Source organism: Myotis myotis, unplaced genomic scaffold (genome assembly GCF_014108235.1).
Source record: "Myotis myotis isolate mMyoMyo1 unplaced genomic scaffold, mMyoMyo1.p scaffold_m19_p_6, whole genome shotgun sequence".
In the NCBI taxonomy this organism is placed as follows: domain Eukaryota; kingdom Metazoa; phylum Chordata; class Mammalia; order Chiroptera; family Vespertilionidae; genus Myotis; species Myotis myotis.
This window is the reverse complement of record NW_023416368.1, coordinates 52,968,212-52,987,592: the sequence shown is the minus strand read 5'-3', so window position 1 is coordinate 52,987,592 and position 19,381 is coordinate 52,968,212. Positions and strand designations below refer to the sequence as shown.

General features: G+C 40.6%; 1 protein-coding gene across 1 annotated transcript; it reads right to left on the bottom strand.

Moving 5' to 3' along the window:
* Nucleotides 1-13,234, bottom strand: LSM6 (LSM6 homolog, U6 small nuclear RNA and mRNA degradation associated). Its single transcript, XM_036313735.1, has 5 exons — nt 13,094-13,234; nt 11,599-11,702; nt 6,515-6,630; nt 3,150-3,263; nt 1-317 (listed from the first exon to the last, which is right to left on the bottom strand). The coding sequence occupies exons 3-5, from the start codon at nt 6,606-6,608 to the stop codon at nt 283-285; spliced, it is 243 nt and encodes an 80-aa protein (XP_036169628.1). The 5' UTR covers nt 6,609-6,630; nt 11,599-11,702; nt 13,094-13,234; the 3' UTR covers nt 1-282.
* Nucleotides 13,235-19,381: the final 6,147 nt, after the last annotated feature.

Here is a 19,381-nt window from a genome sequence, read left to right as displayed (position 1 = left end):
TCTTTTTCTTTTTTTTATTCTTTTTGCATCCCGCAGACACATAGGTTAAAAAAAAAAAAATGACTGAAACTTAAATATGAAAGAATTCTTTACAATTAAATCCACAACTGTATACATTTATCTTACTCACATGTCAGTGAAAAATCACCAATTATTACTGTTTCTACTTAATAACTGAAAAATCACCAATTATTATGAAATATGACAAATTATATAAAAGAACCAAAAAGATCTCATAAAAAAATATATCCAGGTCTGAAGAGTGCTGTAAGCTTGATGCCTTCACATCCTTCTCTTCTGTGTGCTTATGTATAACACTGAAAAAACAAAACAAAACATACAGACATTGAAGAACTGTCCTTAAGCATCATAACAGTAAGTTTTTTTTTTTTTTAAAAAAATTATTTTTTTGATTTTTATAGAGAGGAAGAGAGAGGGATAGAGAGTTAGAAACATCGATGAGAGAGAAACATCGATCAGCTGCCTCCTGCACACCCCCCACTGGGGATATGCCCGCAACCAAGGTACATGCCCTTGAGTGGAATCGAACCTGGGACCCTTCAGTCCGCAGGCTGACACTCTATCCAGAGCCAAAATGGTTAGGGCATAACAATAAGTTTTAAAAGCAACAGATTTTGGCCTGACACCTCTGCAAATCGAAAGGAAATTTCCATACTACACAATAAACTCTAGAACTACTGTAGACTAATTTTATGAATCTAGACTTGGTTTGATGTTATACAGGACTGTGTTCTAGTCTTAGCTGACTTACTTTTGTGACCAGGAGGATAAAACAAAATGAATGTGAAAGTTACCAGAATACAAAAATGTTTTATGATTATAGGTACATTAATTATGCTTGAAGTAAAGTAAATCAATAAATTTTACGAGGCTAGATTCAGATTACAAATAAAGAACATATTTTCACCCATTTCCCCAACAGAAACTCTAAATTTGCTGTCTAATTTTATAATTGCGACAGGATAAACAAGATCTGAGGAGCTTGTTATTTTTTTTAAAAAAAAGTCCTTTTTCTGAGTTCCCTGGTGTTGCCAAAGTGCTGCTTTGCTAGGCTTCCTGTGACCACCCACACTGAACTCTTCAGGAGAGGTGGTCCATAAGAATAAGACAGGATATAAGACAAAATGCTATGCCTGGGTCACCAAAGGTGTACCTCCCTCACATCCCCACCTACTCAGATTCTGACAGATTTGTTCACAGGGAAATTTAGAGATATCTTGATCAAAGATCATCCTATATAACAAAAGCAAAATATTCTAAGTGTCCAGTCGTCCATTCAACCAATCAAAGCATAATATGCTAATGATATGTTAAGGCCACTCAACCACTCACTATGAAGTGCACTGACCACCAGGGGGCAGACGCTCCAACCGGTAGGTTAGCTTGCTGCTGGGGTCCGCCGAGCTAGACGGTCTGGACATGCCCTGGAGCCCTCCCTGTGGTTCCTCCTCAGCTGGCCAACCTCCCACATCCCTCTTTGACCCCGATTGTACACTGGTGGGGTTCCTCCACCTAGCCTGGGCCCTCTCGCAATCTGGGACCCCTTGGGGATATTGGAGAGCCGGTTTTGGCCCAATCCTGCTCAACACAGGAGCTGCCCCCTGGTGGTCAGTGTGCTCCCACAGGGGGAGTGCAGCTCAGTGAGAAATGGGGCTCACAGCTGGTGGGTGCAGTGGTGGTGGCAGAAGCCTCTCCCGCCTCTGCAGCAGCCCTAAGGATGTCCGACTGATGGCTTAGGCCCGCTCCTGTTCAGTCAGACATCCCCCAAGGGCTCCTGGACTGGGAGAGGGTGCAGACTGGGCTGAAGGACACCACCCCCACCCCCAAGTGCATGAATTTCATGCACTGGGCCTCTAGTAGCACAGATTAATCAAGTAAGCCGAGATCCTCTTTAGAGTCTAGGATGTGTGTGTGTGTGTGTGTGTGTGTGTGTGTGTGTGTGTTTGTGAGGGGGGGAGGGTGGCGTTAATTGGGAAAAAAGGAGACATATGTAAAACTTTAGATAATAAAAAAAAAAGTCTAGGATGTGAATGTGGGAGTCTAAAAATAACTACCACTGATTATTAATTATTACATCATGGAAAAGATATATGAAGAGAAGCATCAAAATGACAGTAAAAACATCCTGGGAAATTGGTTTACATGTTGTATATGCATGTGACAGGATCCACCCTATCACTTACAGAACCTGCAACTGACTGCTATCAGTTGTCTTGAAATGTTGAAAAATCCTAACATTTCTTAGTAAATGTAAGAGATCAAATAAGAACAGTATGAAAAATGAGAAGAGAAACTCTACATGTCAGAACTAAAAAGCATATTATATATAAAGATATGGGAAAATATGGCATTGTACGACCAGGAGATAGAATATCCACACTAAGTCAGAGCGCTGAGTTCACAGCAAAGGGGCTGAGGGAGTTACTCAGAAGTAAAGAACGCACACCAATAAAAAGCCCAAACTCAGGCTCCCAGAGCTCCATTTGGGGAATGGGAACAAAAAGTGGGGAGGGGTCAAGGGATAACTACCATCGTTTTGAAGTCTTCTCCTTCTCCCTAAAAATCCATATATTACTTTAGTGATAATGTGTTTTTAAATGAGGTACTTAAAAGTAAACATAATAATCACAGCCATATATTAGATGTTAAAAAGCTGAGTAATTTTAGAACCATATTTCCTGTTTTGTCATTTTTGTCAAATTAAAAGATACAATCTCCACAGAGAGCATTTAAATGATTCACAAAGGACAAATAGGACAAGCTAACTGCCAAATGATGCAAACCAAAGATAGCAGGGAAACACTGGCCATTCTTACAGCCCCAGATTCCAGTGTGAGAGGCAGTGTTGGGGGAATAGAATAAACTGTATTCAACAGAAAGAGTTCAGGTCAGTATACCAATGCCCCTCAGTAAGGGCAGGGGAGATTTTTTAGTCCCCAAATCCATGAAGCTACTAAAAATAAACTGGTCACACTGAAGATTTGAAATATAAGAATTTAAAAGTAAACAAAGTAAAACTAAAACTGAACTTTTAAGTTATCTAGAAAACCTGTTGGTGATCCCAACTATAAACACAAAGGCTTAGTTCAGATGTTGTACAACTACACTACAGAGCGAAGGAATATTACCGTTGTTTCCTCGGATAAATGCATCCCCATACTTATTCTTCAGCTGTCCATTTACATATTCTTCTGTCTGCTCCAAGGCTATATTCATGTAGCCATCCAGACAAGCCAGGACCCCTGCAGACAGATTGAGTCAAAGAGAAGATATACAAAGCAAGGAAGAGTTGAAAATTACAGGATATACCTTAGAGCTGACCATCTTCCCATTCATTAGCTCTTACATGCTTAATATAAAAATTCATACTGTAAACAACACTGAATAGATGGACGCATAGAAAAATGCCTTTATTTAATGTCCATCTGAATAAAAGCTAAGAAGCATACAGCATGAAAGTAGGAAAAACAATGAACTGTCACTTTTTTCATGGTATGTGTGATAACAGTAACTTGTAAAGCCTTCACAAAAGTAACATAATAAGAATATGCCAAATATAACACCATTCTTTGAAAACTAAAAAAAAGGAGTAGGCAATTATGCAGGAGCAAATGACCATTAGCCAAGACTCCTCCTTTCCAGGGGCATTTCTTACTTTAGCCACTAAGTGAAATACGGGTCTGGCAGATTTATTTCATTCTTTCACAACAACTACTGCAGCAAATGAATGTACTCCAAGGTTAAGAGGAAGTCTCCACAATCTGTTAAAATAATAAAGGAGGAGACAGCAGGTGCTCCTGAAGGAACAACTTAAAGCTGTGACTCACAGTGAAGAGCAGCTTGAGAATACAAGGCAACATATTGCATTATAACACATCCCTTTCTGTTTGTTACAGTTATAATATTTCAAATCCGACTAATACAGAAAAATGGCCACAAACATTCTAGGGAACTTAAGGAAACTGGGTGAATAGTTTTCAAAACTGAGTCTCTAACTTAAAGAGGTATTTTCTAGAAAAATATTTAAGTGAGAGCAAATACTACAGATTAGATTCAATTAACCAAGTTGACAACTTCATTTAGTCTCAATTTCGTTAGTATGCTCCTCACTCCCTGCCTCCGGCCCCATTCTCCTCTAAACAAAAGTTTCTTTTCAAAATTGTATGTGTAACGAGAGCACAAAACATTCACCTAACAGAATTCTGCTAAAAACTGGAAGCTTTCAGAGAATCACAATGGATTCTAAACATTAACAATTATCTCCTATCAAAAAGTTTATGATACAACTCTACAGTTTATTTCCTGCTGTATTAATTTTACAATTAAACCACAATTGTAAAAGAGCAAGAAACTTCTGAGACCTGGTCTGCAAATCTGTTTGAAAATGCATCAAGAGCATTTCAAAATTAAATGTTCACTTCTAATAAAAATAGCTATTCTCAAAGGAAAGGTTGTGTCTTTTTTTTAAAAAAAGAAAAAGGTGCCAGGTTATAATTGTAACACCTTCCTTACTCTAAGGGATAAACTACTATAAATAGTAGAAAATAAAGTTTTCGTTAAGCTTAAAGAGAAACTGCTACAAAGAGCTGGTTTTTAGTAGTATTTAACCAAAAAATGAGAGCTCTGTGTAGTAATACTCCCAACAGTGTACACCACTTTGCTTTAATAGTATAGAAGCCATGAGCCAGACATTCAGAAAGAGAAAAGTTATGACTACCACCCATGTGAAAGGTTATGTAGCCTCACTAGTAAACAGAGAAATATAAATAAAATGAGGTATTACTTGTTGCCAATTAGGATGAAAAAGTTGAAAACAAAGCTAATACAAGGGTAGGTGAGAGCCTAAAGAAGAATGAACCCTCTGCTCCAATGCTCTTCGACTCAGAAATCTTAGCCTAGGGAATTGATTCTAAAGAAACAGTTGGACAGATGCTCAAGATATGTCAAAGGAGCAAATATGTTTACAACAACAAAACTGGTAAACCCTTAAATGCGCATTCATAGGGAATTGGTTAAAAATTAACACAAAATTACGGTACATCCACACAAGGTAACCCCATGGAGTCATTAAACACTTTATATTGTCAGATAACTGAACATATTTTTTACCATTAAAGAAAAATCAGGGTGCATGTATAGCTGATCCCACTGATGTAAAACTATGCATATATGGAGACAGATCCAGTTGGTAAGGCTGACTGTCTCTGGGTAGTAGAATTTTGGGAGAATTGGCTTTCTTCTGGAGTATACTTTTCTCTAGTATTTGCTCTGAAATTTATAACAAAACAAAAAGTCCCACATATATTACATTTATAAATAGGTAAATTTTCCCTAAAGAGCAGAGACAAAAAGGTCCAGCTGGTTGATCTCCTCAATGAAGTGGGTACTGAGAAGATATTGAACACAGTGTTCACTCTCATCACCTGCTGAACGTACTCAAATCTCTAGAAGTTTATTACATACTCTTTTAGGTTCATCAAAAGTTCAGGATGAGAAGCAGTACAGAGAGACTTTATAGTATCTCACTATTTAGTATAATCCACTGGTTTCACTAAAAAATCATATTAAATTGGAGATGTTATTAATATCAAGAAACCAAAGCAGTATATAAACAGCAAGGTGTTTGTGTCATGCATGAGTCTGAGTCCTAGTTCCTCTCTTACCAGGTGGGGATAATCAACGGAGATCTCAAAGGACTTATATGAAGATAAAATGAAAATTAAAGTGTTGAGCACTCACTGGACCCACAGTAAGCTCTCAATAAAATTAAGTTTGCATGTGTGAAAAAAGTTCAAGAGATTACTATCATTATTCAGAAGAGAGATGAAAAATTATTCAAAAAGGAGACTAAGGAAAGGCCATAACACTCTGCTAACGAATTGGTTTTCTCTCCCTGTAAACTAGTCCAGGTAATTTAACATATCTTAATTTTGGAAGACGAGAAATTTAGTAACTTAAAAAAAACATGGAATTTGATACCCACGCAATTAATTTTAGTAGTGTCGCAGCCTTAAAAAGAGCATTCTCTAAAAGAACAGAAAGGTGTTTTTGGACAACCCGCACATTATGCGAGTGGGAAGTTTATGCTGTAAAATGACACTGTCTAAATAGCTGCTGCCAATCTTCAATACTTATGCAAAACAAACGCTATTGTGCCAAGGGTTCTTCAGTATCCAGCCAGCTATTCATGCCTGAGGCGACTGGGAATCCTTGGCTGCTACCAGGGTACCAGGGAACTGAGGCACACAGGCTCTCAAAGCAGAGACAGGAGACAGGAGCCACAAACCACACCGGAAGTCAGAAGCACACACTCTGGTGTCAGTTGTATCTCTAAAGGGGATCAATCCAGGGGAAGAAAAGAGGTGGGCATAAAAACTGTTGACAACCAATGATTTTTGAGATTCACTGGGTATGTTTAAAAGGTTGCTAAAAATCAGTTAGTCATATTTAGTTATTTAATTACACCAGTGAGGATGAAGCAGAAAAATATTACCTCGATAATCCACTCCAGAATTTAGTTTTACCACCACTGGTCGTCCAATGATTTGCTTTAAGAAGTCGCTGGGAGTTTGCTTCCGTAGACTCATTGTAACAATCCTGATCAGAAATCTGAAAAGGGGCAATAAAGGCAAGGACAAAAGTTAATTACTGAACCAAAAAAAAAAAGCCTGAAGGCCTTAACATATTTATAGGACACCAAGCATCAATGGAGCACATGTGAAGACTCCACATTATTCTACAACCACACAACAGCTAACATGTTTCAGGACCTACTAGGAGCCGGAAACTAAGTGATGTGCTTTCCATACATTATCTCATCAGTCCTCACATCGACCCTCTGACATAGCCTCATCGTAGAAGGGCCCTGTTCTCAACCACTTGTACTACTGCCTCATACACAAATCAGTATACCCATTCATTGAATGCTTGTGTTATTTATGCAGAGCACTCTGCTAAGATCCTTATATACACTACCAAATTTAATCTTTACAAGAACCCTGGGAAGGTCTTAATATCCCCATTTTGGTAATGAAAATAAAGGCACACAGAAAGATGAAATAATTTGCTCCCAAATGTGGTGAAACCAACATTCAAGCTCAAATCAGCCATATTTTAAAGTCTATTCAAAGGTTCTCATAATTTAAGTTAAATAATTTTCTTTTCCAAGAGAAGTCAACATCCCAAGTTAAATAACAGAAAATACAAGTTTTAAAAACTACTAAACAACTCTTGAATTTGGGACCTCCTCATCCACTGCATCTCCCCAAGGCCTGAAAAAAATCTTAATGTGATCAACTGATTATTTTGCTCAGCAAATTTTAATTTAACTTTTCCACTGAACTGTCAGTGTATTTTTTTTGCTACACAGTCTCAACAGAACTAAAATCACAACTACTATTCTGGACAACCACTATTCATTCAGGACTCAGACCACACAACAATGTTATGCAGTTTTGAACACAAGGAAAATAAAAAACAAAGTAAATACTGTAACAGATTACCTTTAATGGGTTCAGTAAAAACAAATCTTCCCATTCATTTATAAACTGCCTTATTTATGTGCTGAACATGTGCCGTTTTGTGGATGAATAGATCCAGATACTATTAACCCTGAGGGCCTGATATTGACTCAACTCATGAGTCTTAAGTTCATTTCCTATCAGATGCTAAATCCCATTGTGCCAGTTTCTTCATATATAAGATCGAGATCAAACTAGCTATTTTGTGTTAAAAAACTAGTAAGATGCATCATGAAGTGAAAATCTAGTTCACAGGGATAGTATTAACTGCCTTGTTCAGTTAACAACAGAAAAAAGAATACGAACCTAGACTATTAGTTGTTTAACTGATGGTGTCCCGTTTTTTTGTTCGTTTTTGAGTTTTTTTGCATTTTTTCTTTTTGTTGAATTTATTGAGGTGACACTGGTTAACAAAATTATACTGGTTTCAGGTGCACAATTCTACAATGCATCACCTGTACTGTATTGTGTGTTCACCATCCCAAGTCCATCACCATTTATCCCCCATACCCTCTCACACCTCCTCCTTCTCCCCCCACACAAGCACCACACTGTTGTCTGTGTCCATGAGTTTTTTCTTTTTAACTCTATCCCCTCTATCCCCCACACCCAACCCCACCCCCTCGATAGCTGTTAGCCTGCTCTATGAGACTGCCTCTATTTTGCTTGTTAGTTCATTTTGTTCATCCCAGACTATTAGTTATTTAACTGATAGTGTTATTATTTTAAAAATCTTATTAATATTCTCTCTCCTCACCTTTAAAAAAAAAGCTCAGCTATAGCCCGAGCCGGTTTGGCTCAGATCAAGCTGTGGACTGAAGGGTCCTGGGTTCAATTCTGGTCAAGGGCACATACCTCAGTTGTAGGCGCAGTCGGAGCCGTGTGGGAGGGAACCTATCACTGTGTTTCTCTTACATAGAGTTTCTCTCTCCCTGCTTCTCCCGCTCCCTTCCATTCCTTCTAAAACATCAATGGAAAAAATATCCTTGGGTGAGGATTTACAAAAACTAAAATGAATAAATAAATAAATGTACAGCTATATTCTTGTAAGCTTATCAAAGATCATACCTCTGCCATTACTAGTAAGCCTCATCTTTACTCCAATTAACACCGATTTCTGTCTGAAGGCATTCAACACTTCAAACTTTCACCAGCACCTTAGTGGCAGGCACATAGGCTGGGTAGGGATGCAACACCAACAAGATATGGCCTTGGACCCTTGGAATTTATACTCCGAAGCAGACCACACACACACACACACACACACACACACACACACCCCCTTGTAAAAGGAGAATTTTTAAAAGTTGTATGTAGTTGGATAGAATTTTGCAGAGAACAGCACACAGAAAGATCAGAGAAGGACTTCTGGAGGTGACACCTGAGCCAAGTGTGAAGGAAAAGAGTCCACCAGCTGGAAGGACAGAAAGCTTGGCGAAGGCCTTGGACAGTGTGAGGAGAAAATCGACACAGGCAAGGAGGGCCAGCTGCAGCCTCCGAAGGCAGCAGGGCCACATTCCTGGGGAGCATGACTAAGAGCTTGGCCTTGAGCCTCTAGGGCCGTTTCCCAAACATGAGCCTTTGGATCACTTGGAGATTCCGCTTCAGTAGAACCAGGGTAGGAACCAGGGATCCGTTTGCACAAGCCTAGGAGACTCCTATGAACCGGTGGGTATGGGAAATACTGTCAGTGGCTGGGGACACGGGATGGTTGAAGCAGAGACCTGCACGAGTACCACTGTCCACTTCAGATGGAGTGGAGATGTGCTCTGGCATCAAGTTTCACATCTGGTTCTATTTGATGTAACCTGTCACCAATTACTGTCTTATATTCTTTTTTTTTTTTTTTTAATACAAGTCTCTTCTCCCTCAACAGACTGTAAGCCACATGAAAGGAGAGACAAATACCAAGCTTTCCATTTATTCTCCAGAGCATCTATATTCTGGCAGATCTCTTGAAAAATATTTTAACAGTTATTTGGAAAGAGGATGTTGCTTCAAACACATTTTATCCATCACCTTAGAGTCCATAATTTTTACATTTGTCTTCATAAGGCTTCCTCGATACTCCCTTTTACTTAATAACTTGCCCATAAATCCATTTTGTATGAGTAAACTGGTCTCAACATCACAATTTTTCCCATCACTTGGCTCACGTGAAAACTTTGTTTTCATCTTTGAAACTGGATAAGGCAGAAGGAACAGTTCTGACCATTTATGAAGCAAGAGAACAGACGCTTGAACCATCTATATTATAAAAGGCCAGTGGCCGTAATGCAGTAACGACCAAACGACCGGTCACTAGGAGGGGCACTGATGGGTCTCCAGGTCCGGTGGGTCTGGGTCTCGTGCAATTTCACACACTGAGGCTTTAGTAGAAACATAAGAGGAAAAAGGCCTCCTTTCTGCAGGGTCACCTTGATAAAACTCCTCCCTTAAAAATTAACACCACAATCACCCTCTATGCCTCCAACCCCGGTTTGTTCTAACTAAATTACCTATTTTCACACATGGCTATTCAAAGGCAGAAGCTTCTGAGAGTTCTGAGATGAGAACATCTGCAAATTGCCCTGCAGAGATTTCCTTTAGTAAAAAAAATGGAGGGAAAGAACCAAATTTTACTCATCCAGGTATGTGCCAGGCATTAGAGTCCTGAACAATTCACAAGGTCACCAGGTGAGGTGGCAAGCAGAACCAAGGCTTGATCCCAAAGCCCAAGCCCTTGCAAAGGCACAACTGCCCTTTGGACTATGTCAAGGTTCTCCTGTTAAACAGGCGATGGCCAGAGAAAGTGAGAGGGAGCCTAAATTATTGTAAATCAGCCCATAAAGGACTATAACGACCAGAAAGAAATATCTCTAATGTAATTTTGAGTCATGTCACTGAGCAAAAAAACGCGTAAATTCTTGTTTCTTGGCCATGTTCACCTGGAAATTTTTGCCTACTCTTAAAATATTTACAGCTTAGGGTGAAAAAAAATTTGAAAAGCAAAATATTGCTATGTAACGTAACATTACAACCCAAGTAAATAAACTTTAGCAGAATATATCAGTCTGAGAGGACATCAACACTGAGAACAGCTCTCCTTTCCAGCGGACCAGTCTCCCACAGCAGGCTCCAAGCTTCTGGGGGATCTCTGGTACCTACACACACTGCCCAAGTCCCCCCCAACTACGGGTATAGTGACTAATACAGTATCATTCATGAGCAGCTATAACACCTGAGCAGCTATGACACAGTAACCACCAAATAAAATATGGAGAAAGGAGAAATGTTTCTTTGTTGTCCAAGAAGCACCTGCATCTGAATCAACAGAGATGCTTGCTAAAATGCAGATTCCAGAAGCCTCCCCAAAGTCAGGCTGTCCAGGCAAGGGTCGTTGGAATTCACATAAAGTTCCCCAAATAATCCCCGTAAGCAAATGGTTCCTGACCAGGAGGGATTTTGCCCCCAACCTGGAGACATTTGGAAATGTCTGGAGGCATTTTGGATTGTCCTGAATGAGGATACTAGATACCTACTGGTATCTAATAGGTAGAGGCCAAGGATATCGCTTACCCATCTACAAAGGATAAGAAAGCCCTCCCTAACAAAAAATTAACTGACCCAAAATGTCAATTTCGGGTGAGAAACTGCTGTAAGTCCTAAATCAAAAAGAGCATTGTTCTCTGGTCTCGACATCAAGTTTTGAAAAAAAAAAAACCGCCTTCGAGGTGGAACAAATGAGAACAAACAGCTAAGTTCTAACGGGATGACAGAGTATAAATTGTAACTTTTTAAATACTTTATCCCAGCAGTTAGAGAATCTGAAAACAACTACTGCCAACAAATCTTGAAGGGGCTGTCATTCTAAATAAGGATTTCTAGCCCTGGCCATGAAAATGGACCCTTTCCCATTTCTTTAGTGCCACAAATCCCTCAGAGGATCGAAATCTCTGTTGCTTGGTACAATTGTAAAAGGAAAGATTAATCCGGGGATGTAAACATCTCTTCAAATTCTAACGTCGAGTGTGCCACAGTTCAGTGAGACCACCGAGGCAGCATCAAGAGTACTCACTTGGGAGGCAGGACACCTGAGTTCTAATGCCAGCTCTGCTACTTAATTAGCCGGGCGCCTCGGGTAACTCATCATTTCACCTCTCAAGGCCTCAGGCTCCTCATCTGCAAAATAAGGCAGTTATGCTAGAAGATCACTAAAGTGACCAGTCAGCCAGCCTGCACAGTAACTCCAACAACACACACACACACACACACACACCCTCAAGATTCCTTCACAAAACTTAAGGAAGTGGACTTGCCAGACACCACCATTTAACAAACAAACAAGCAAAAAACAAACAACAAAATTCCACAGACAGGCTCACCTTTGCTGGCTGGTGTATTAGAAATGTATTATCAGCTCTCATAATTTTGGTGCAACAGGCACAGTCCTGCATGAATGATGTAAACGCTAAACTATTTTGTTAAACAATGTGGCAATGTGTGTGAAGACCTAAAAAGACCTCAGTAGAAGGCAGCACCTATTCCAATAATCTCACTTCTCAAAATCTAGTCCAAGTAAAGAATCTAAAATACAGGTGTTTTTTTTAAAGTTTATCAGAGTATTGCTAAAATGAAGCAAGAACTCACAAATATCCTAACTGCCCCAGAGTTGGGATAGTTGAGTAATTTGGGGGACATACATAATGATGGGTTAGGGAGCCAATCAAAAGAATACACAAAATTGGAGATGTTATTTAGAAGATTTTTTTTTTAATTGATGAGAGAGCCAGGGCAGGAAGAATTTTTAAATAAAACCGGAAAACTAAATATACTGTGAAGTGGCCAAACAGGTAATCTTAGCTCAAGGAGACATGAGCACAAGCAGGAGTGAAATACGGAAAGAAATTCTCAGTGGAGGGTTCAGAGGATGGTTTTCTCACTGAGCTCTTCAGTACTTTCTTTTTTTCCACAATAACCTGTACCTCTAAGGGGACCACACTGAACCACGAGCACCTTACCTGCAACCCCCGATGCTGGAAGCCAGAGCCTGAACCCCGGCCAGGGACGCGCGCCCCTGCACACAAAAGCCCTGTGCCAGAGCTGACCACCGGACAACGGCAGGTGGGCGTCCCCAGCCTGGGAGGGTGGGCCAGCCCGCCCTTAATTCCTGGGGGCCCGGTGCAAGCACCCCGATGGCTACAGGCTCGGCGGACAATGTCCGGCAGCCCTAACACCCCGGCGCAGCGCGGCCATGCCCGGAGTCCGCTTTCCCGCCGAATCCCCAGGCTGAAGTCGGGGTTCCCTGCGACAGCCTGGGGTGCACTCGGAAGCCACATCCGGGGGCCCCGGCGGGTGCCGTTCGTTACCGCGCGGTCCAGGCGCCCCCGCGGGAGGGGCTCTCGGGGACGGCTCATCCCGGCGCCGACCACCCCGGACCTCCCGGCCGCGCCTGGCGCCACGAGCGCGGCCTTCGCGGGACCGGCCTCCCGCAGGCTCCGCGGCTGCTCCCCACCCTGCCCCGGGCGGCGCAACACCGGGGCTGGGAGTGGCCCGTGCGTCTGCGGGCTCACCTCGTGGCTGGGACCCGGAATGCCGGCTCTGGGAGCCCCACAAGTCCAGCCTCCGCCAACGGGATGAAATCGAAAGCGAAACCGCGGAGGCGGCGGCACTTTCCCGCCTCAGCCAATCACTGCTCCCCTGGCTACGGCGGCCCGCGGGGCCAAAAGAGCCCAGCCGGGCGGGAACGCGCAAATCCTGAAGTTCAGATTCGCCTGAAGGCAAAGTCCGTGCTGCGGGGTTAAATGGAAAGCGCTGGTGCTCTCTCCTTTAACAGAAAGCCCCTCTTAAAAAAGTAAAAACGTAAGAAAAACAGGAAGTGATCTTTCAGGCAGAAATTTAAGAAGTAGCTCGAAGTCATAGGCAACTAGAAATTACTACGAAAGTAATGACTATACACACCCAGAAATGTCCTCGAATAATTGAAAGCAAATAAATAAATAAAAGAAGGCGCCTCAAATATTTAAGTCCACCTTTGGATTTTGACTCAAGTGTGTGACGATGAAGCCATTATAAGCAGGAGATTGTTTCCGTGGCAACGTTAATTGACACAAATAGGATTAAAATCACCAAAGTAACTCTGTATTATAATGGAATAAATTGCGTTCCATTACAAACTATTTCTAATTGGAAATGGTGCGCAGACATTAAGTGCTGCTATGGGAACCTGGTTCGGAATTTTGCTTGACTTCTCAATATTCTTGCTATAAATGGAAAGGAAGAGGTAAATAAGGAAACTGTCAAACCGAGACTTGATTCCTTTTTCTACACACATGGCCTCATCACATTAAATCTTATACTTTAATTCTACATAATTTGTAACACCATAAACAGTGGTGATTTCTTTAAACAGATTCTTAACCCTAAGTGTTATAGAATCTAAGAGGCAGAATTTTTTTCTAAGACAAAAATGAATTCCTCCTCTTGTAAGCTAAAGAGATGAACTTTTGATTGATATCACAGATAGGGACACAACTGGGCATGGTTTGCTACAAAAGACAGACTTTCTTGTATCCTTCTATAAGAGCTCACTTTGGGTAAAGACCAAGCATTATGGATTTTTTAAAAGACTGTTTTTGAAGTCCTTGCAGTATAAAATATAATGTAAACACAAAATTTAAATAAAGTATTAATTAAAATAATTAGCTGCAAAGAACATACATAATCTATACTAATAAAAGGGTAATATGCTAATTAGACCGGATGTCCTTCCGGACAAAGCCATGGTAGCAGGGCCCGAGGCAGAGGCGGTTAGGGGCGATCAGGCCGGCAGGCAGATGAGCAGTTAGGAGCCAGCGGTCCTGGATTGTGAGAGGGTTCCCAGATTGGAGAGGGTACAGGCCGGGCTGAGGGACCCCCCCACCCCCCGCACGAATTTCATGCACGGGGCCTCTAGTAGAATATAAAGCCCTGTCCCTTAAAACCTTTTTCACAAAAGACATCAAATTGTACCATATTCCCCACTACTTGTTTCAATTATTTAAAAAAAGAAGGTTTGATTCATAACCTCTTTCCCTTTGCCAGACAGCCCTGATGGAGTCATTAAGACTGGTGTGGTGGGCAGGGGGTCATGAGGAGTTTTAAGGTCATGGTTCATCTTCAGAGGCAGCTGTAATCCTTTCCAAGGGGCATGGACTGTAAGGGCCCAACTAGACAAATGGGGTGGGCGCCATGAATTACTTCACAAGCCAACAAGTTTACCTAAATGTGTTTATCCAGAATTCTTTCAGCAGCTTATGATTGGCTTTTACCAATTCACAAAGCAACTTTCCATATTTCACAGGGTATTTTTAGTATCTTTAATTTTGCAAAGAATCAGCAGGATTCTTCTGAAGACTAGTCCACTAAGAACTCATCTCCAAACCCATGGACATAAACATTAATTTATTAAGGCCATAAAAATAAATATGATAAATTATAACAGTAATTTGACAAGATTTAGTTTAGCTTACATAGTTGTTTAGTTTAATTTTTAAAATTGACAGACCTACATTGACACATCATTATCACCCAAACTCCATAGTTTACATTGGGGTTCACTCCCCCCCCCCAATGTTTTTATTGATTTCAGAGAGGCAGGAGAGGGAGAGAGAGGTAGAAACATCAATGATGAGAGACAATCATTGATCAGCTGCCTCTTGCATGCCTCCTACCCGGATCAAGCCTGCAACCCTGACATGTGCCCTGACGGAACTGAACCGTGCGTGACCTCCTGGTTCATAGGTTGATGCTCAGGTATGGTTTCTGAACCACAATGGCCAGGCATGGGTTTACTTTTGGTGTTGTACGTTCTATGGGTTTTGACAAACATATTTTGCATGTGCCCATTGTGATAGTATCATAAAGAGTATTTTCACTGCCCTAAAAATCCTCTGTGCTCTGCCTATGCATCCCTCTGTCCCCACGAATCCCAGGCAACCACTGATCTTTGTACTGTCTCCACAGTTTTGCTTTTTCCAGAATATCATAAAGTTGGAATCCTACAGTATGTAGCCTTTTCCGATTGGCTTCTTTCACTTAGTAATATGCATTTAAGTTTCCTCCATGACTTTTCATGGCTTTATAACTCATTTCGTTTTAATGCTGGATAGGAGTTCATTGTCAATATACCACAGTTTATTTATCCATTTACTTACTAAAAGATGTCTCAGCCACTTCCAAATTTTGGCAATTATGAATAACCTGCTATGAACATCTGTATGCAGGTTTTTGTGCGGACATAAGTTTTCAACTCGTGGTAAATGAGTTGAGTTTTCAACTCTTTGGATAAAAACCAGGGAGTCAATTGCTGAATTATATAATGAGAGGATATTCAGTTTTGTAGGAAACTGCCAAACTGTCTCCCAAAGCAGCTGTACCATTTTGTATTCCCTCCAGCCACGTATGAGAGTTCCTGTTGCTTCACAATGTCACCAGCATTTGGTATTTCCAGTGTTTGGATTTTGGCCATTCAGTAGGTATGTAGTGGAATCCCACTGCAGTTTTAATTTGCATTTCCCTAATGACATATGATGTGGAGTATTTTTCTAAATAATTTAAAATAGATTTTTATTGATTTCAGAGGGAGAGGAAGGGAGAGGAATAGAGAGATAGAAACATCAATGAAAGAGAAATTGTATGGCTGCCTCCTGCATGTCCCCTACTGGGGACCGAGCCCACAACCCCAGCATGTGCCCTGACTACGAATCAAACAGGGGACTTCTTGGTTCATGGGTCAATGCGCAATCACTCAGCCACACTAGTTGGGCTGGAGTATTTTTTTTTTATATGCTTATTTACTATCTGTATATCTTCTTGGGTGAGGTATCTTTTCTGATTTTTTGCCATTTATTATGATTGATTGATTTTTTTTAATCATTGAGTTTTAAGAGTTTGTTGCATATTTTAGATAATATTTCTTTAACAGATATGCCTTTTGCAAATATTTTCTCCCAGTCTATGGCTTGTCTTCTCATTCTCTTAAACATACTGGGTATTCTTAAAATAGGAAAATACTAGTATAAAAATACTAAGGTGAACTCTTGCCATTTCATTAGTTGTTCCAAACTTCTAGAGTCCTATTCCTTTAAAAAAAATATGTCCTTTAGAGTTTCATGTTCATAACAAAAAGTATCATGTCTAGCTTATTTTTTAAAACACCCACCAACCTTGTGGACATGTGTGTGATTGTATTTTGTTGATGCTGCTAATAATATATACAAACATGGAACTGGATTGGCCAACAGTCTCCAGAACAGATTTGAATACCCAAATCAGTGTTAGAATCCTAAGAATGCTGGTTGCTCTTCTTCAAGCAATGCATTACTGGTGAAGTGCTGGCATGCACCTGGGCCTTTCCTGGACCTCCAGACTGGACAATAAAGACATCTAATCTGTTACACCCTCGTTTTGGACTATTATTATCTCCCTTGTATCATGGGATTTGAAAGATACCCTATAGTTATTGAATATCTCCCCCCCCCCCCTCTTTTTTACAGTGTAGCCTTTCAATCATCACAAGTATGGGCAGGGTCTCAATTCCAACTCTCTACCCCAAATGGGCCCAATGCCTTCTCTCTTGTACTCCCGGGCATTAAAACTACCACTTCCATTCTTCTTTCTTCTGATCCAATTCAAACCTCATCACCTTCTGGGTGACTGTGAGAGCCTTGAAACTGATCTCATCAGTTGAAGCCCAAGCCCCTTCTCTTCAACCAGGCCAACTCCTAATTGTACTTTAGGTCTTAGCCCAAACATAGATGCCTTAGAGAAGACCTATTTTTAAATATATGTTTTTATTGATTTCAGAGAGGAAGGGAGAGGGAGAGAGAGAAGTAGAAACATCCATGATGAGAGAATTATTGATCAGCTGACTCCTGCACATTCTCATGTGCCCTGACCAGGAATAGAACTGTGATCTCCTGGCTCATAGGTCGATGCTCAACCAATGAGCCATGCCGGTTGAGCGTTATAGAAGACCTTTGATAATCCCTCAGACTAAAACATTTTTCCTCTTGTTCATGATCATGTACTTCTCCTTTGTGCCCCTTGTGAATGTCACTATTAAATAACGCGCGTGTGTGTGTGTGTGTGTGTGTTTTCTTCCTCATGTGTACTCTGTGAGCCCCGGGCCGATGTCTATATCATTTAATATTGTGCTGTAATATCTTCTGAGGAGTAACATGAGCTCATGGACTGATGGACAAATTTCTCAGGAAAGCCGTTGTGCCTTTTGTTTTTGACACAAGATGGGACATATTCTACATCATGGGCACTTGGTTTCAGATATCATGTTTGAGATGCTTAAATAAATGCTCGGACTTCACTGGCCATCATTTTGGCATGACTTGCATTTCAAAAGCGATGGACTCCAGGTCTGAGCTCCTCTGCGCAGAGCCTTTCAACCGCCAGGATGCTTTATGCGCCACTGTGAACTCCAGAAAACCTCTCTCAGCTGTAAAACTCAGTGAAATCGGTGTGACGCTGCCCTTGTATTTTAATCAAGATGAACTTGAAAGGTGAACATTATAAGTGGGAGAAATTATTTATAATTTGGTAATAAAAGTTTATGTCCAACACTCCAAATTTCATACATCTGCGATGTGCTGGCCCTGAGATATTAAACAATTGGAGTTGCCTTTACATTTGGCCTTATATGAAAGGTCATAAATTAGAGTGATAGCATTCGTCCTCTTTCCTAGCTCACAAAATTTCCATATTAACTTCTTCACCTCAAACATAAATGGTTACCCAGCTGCAAAGAAAAGAGTTGCGTTGGCCTTTATGAATTATGGTTTACGTTGGAAATCTGCGGAACACGGCCTGCTGTTCGTCTTGCACTGGAGCTAATTCTGCTGTAGTGAAACTAATTAAAACTGTATGGCCAGTTCAAGTCAAGACAGCACAATATACAAAACTCAGGCATACTTTAGATGCCAGCAAATGACATGTGGTTCTTTTTACTCTTAAAAATGCATTTCTACATCTTTCAAGGGTTTTCTCTGCTAGAATACCTGCTACCACATTTATATAAAATAAATTCAATTTTCAAAATGTTCCTAATGTGGTTTTAATGGATAATGTGAAAATTTTGATTTTTTTTAAACTACAAAACCCCCACAATCCGTTTCTATTATGACATAGCATAACTAAATTCATTCCAAAATATTAATGAATTGGACCAGTGCTTTAAACATTTCCAAAAAATGTTTACAGCAAAGAAAAAAGAAAACAACAAAACATAACAGATGTCCTTGATTTTCTAGGGTGGCTTATCAAATCCATATGCTGTGTGTGTGTGTGTGTGTGTGTGTGTAAGGGATCCTTTTGCAAGCACTGTAGTGCAGTTAAAATGAAGCATAGTATACACCAGCAGGGTCAGTCTCAAGAACAACTGCAGAACTTAGGTCTTCTAGGCCCTAGATTCTAGGGAGAATGCAAAAATGTAATACCAAATGCTACTTCTCTGTAACTTTTAGCATCAGAAGCGTTTTTGTTGTTTTTTTTTTTTCCGAATTCTGGATTAATAAACATAATGTAGCTGAAAATCACCAATATGTTAGCATAAGCTCGTTCATCTCAATTTTGCTTTTCTTAAGTAGTTAGCTATTTTTCTCTCTAATATCAGGAGAGATGGATGTCTCTGCAGTCATCGAAGTCATTGCAGTAAGAAGCACATCTGTTGTTACCTAAAACTCCTAGGAGCAAAGGCTGTAGTTGTCTCTGCTATAACAAAGTCTGCACCAATGTCTGGACAAACTTCTAGAAGGTCACCACACAGAGAGGGTGATTAGCTGTCTCAAAACACAACACTGGCCCGGCCA

Excerpts from the sequence above, each read along its gene's own strand:
- LSM6 (XM_036313735.1), bottom strand. The coding sequence starts at position 6,608 with ATGAGTCTACGGAAGCAAACTCCCAGCGACTTCTTAAAGCAAATCATT. Across the intron at positions 3,264-6,514 it reads TTCTGGAGTGGATTATCGAG|GGGTCCTGGCTTGTCTGGAT; the intron begins GTAATATTTTTC and ends ATCTGTCTGCAG. Across the intron at positions 318-3,149 it reads ATTTATCCGAGGAAACAACG|TGTTATACATAAGCACACAG; the intron begins GTAATATTCCTT and ends TTGTTTTTTCAG.